The 1,763-nt window shown below is 34.7% G+C and overlaps 1 protein-coding gene across 1 annotated transcript; it reads left to right on the forward strand.

Annotated features, from left to right (window-relative positions):
- Positions 1-346: 346 nt before the first annotated feature.
- Positions 347-1,199, forward strand: LOC117112916 (ankyrin repeat and BTB/POZ domain-containing protein 2-like; the record flags this gene model as incomplete). Its single annotated transcript, XM_033256131.1, has 1 exon — positions 347-1,199. A coding segment is annotated over exon 1 (853 nt), but the record flags the coding sequence as incomplete, so codon positions are not given.
- Positions 1,200-1,763: the final 564 nt, after the last annotated feature.

Here is a 1,763-nt window from a genome sequence, read left to right on the forward strand (position 1 = left end):
ATAATATGTAATATAATAATAATATGTAATATGGTACTACATCTATGTTTCAATTAATCTTGTTTATTACAGTAGTTGTATATATAAATTGATATTGTGTATAAAATAATATGAAAAGTTTTGTAATGCAAGCATTTTTAATGTGAACAATGATTACAGTAGCCATAAATGTATTTTTGATGAACTATACAGTAATTAACAATTGTTTTGTTTTTTTTTTTCTTTCTATTTTTTGCAGGAGACAAGCTAGACCTCTTGGAAGAATTTTTTAGCCATGACTTTGTTGTCAAGAAAATGATGATGTAAATATGTGAAAAAAACATTAAGTTTCCAAAACAGTGCTAAGATGGCGGGGTTGCAAGGTTTAAACTCCGCTTTTGACCAAATGCATTTTCCTGTTGACAGTTCTAATTCTGGTCGGAGTTCCTGTGCAACAAGTCACTCATCTCATTCTCGCTCTAACTCCTCCTCTGTATCAAAGACTCATATCCAAATCAATGGATTCACACCCGAATTTAAAACAAATCATCAAGGAAGCTATGACACTTTGAATACAAGTTTTCCGGATGATAATGACTGCACGGAACGGTTTACTCGTATGGTAGAGTTGGAGCGTGTTCCATGGACAAACCAACATGTCGCGGTGGTCTTGCAGAATACCGGTACAAGACATGTCGGTGAAAAAATACCGATTGATATTATACAGCGATTATCATATCTACTTCAGAGACCTTTACTAAGGATTGCCAAAGAAGCTAAACGTTTGAGCTCTTTGTATGAAAAATGTAGCAAAAATGAAATTCACACGGCTATAAAGATAGTCTTTTCACAAACATTAGCCGAGAGTTGCTTAAATGCTGCGCTGAAATCACTCTCGCTGTACCAAATGAACGGTGAACAATACAAACAGAGTAAAAGCGTTCGTGCCGGACTCATTTTTTCGGTTGGTAAATTTTTTAGGTGGCTGGTTGATTCGCAGGTTGCGTTACGTATACACGAACTGTCTGCCGTGTATTTAGCTGCATGTATGGAGAATTTGTTAGTAGAGATGTTTAACCGTATTGTAATTAATGCGTATGAATCCAAAGAGGGCTACGCTTTGACAATAGATTTACTGGAATATGGAATCGCTAATGATTGCGATCTGTGGGGAGTCTTGCAATCCTCTGAGCATCTTGTTTGTGGCCGCAATTCTGCAGGTACTGTGTTCGTTTTTTGTAACTATGCTGGGTATAATTATGTGTGCAACATCGTTAGCACCTTTTATTATTTCACAAAGAAACATAGTATACAAAATCTACCTACACTATGAAGATTTTATGTTTGAATTTGTTTGATTTGACCTTGGACATTATGATTACATCACACATTACCATCAATCATACTTCTTTTTGCCAACACTGTCATTATTATTTTCACCATTCGGCGAAATTTTTGTAGGCCTATACAGTACCTTGTTTAGCGAACCTTTCAACTGCCAATAATGGGGATTCTAGTAAACATGAAATTTTATTTTTTATCAGTTAGTGCACCATCTGCCATGAAAAATGCAAATTTCAGGAAAAAATTGCTTTTTCAGTTTTTATTTATGCCGTCCATCCCCATAAATAAAATCTCCAAAAATAGGATGATTCTTCCATAACTGTACATAGTTACAGCATTTATCAGTCGCACTACTATACTGTTTGTATTCATCAATACAATTTTATTTTTATTTTCTCCTGTGTCTAGATGCTTTTGCCAAAATCGTATGCTAAATATGA

The sequence above is a fragment of the Anneissia japonica genome, unplaced genomic scaffold (genome assembly GCF_011630105.1).
Source record: "Anneissia japonica isolate Jap-2015-1 unplaced genomic scaffold, ASM1163010v1 scaffold82937_len1801_cov181, whole genome shotgun sequence".
Classification (NCBI taxonomy): Eukaryota; Metazoa; Echinodermata; class Crinoidea; order Comatulida; family Comatulidae; genus Anneissia; species Anneissia japonica.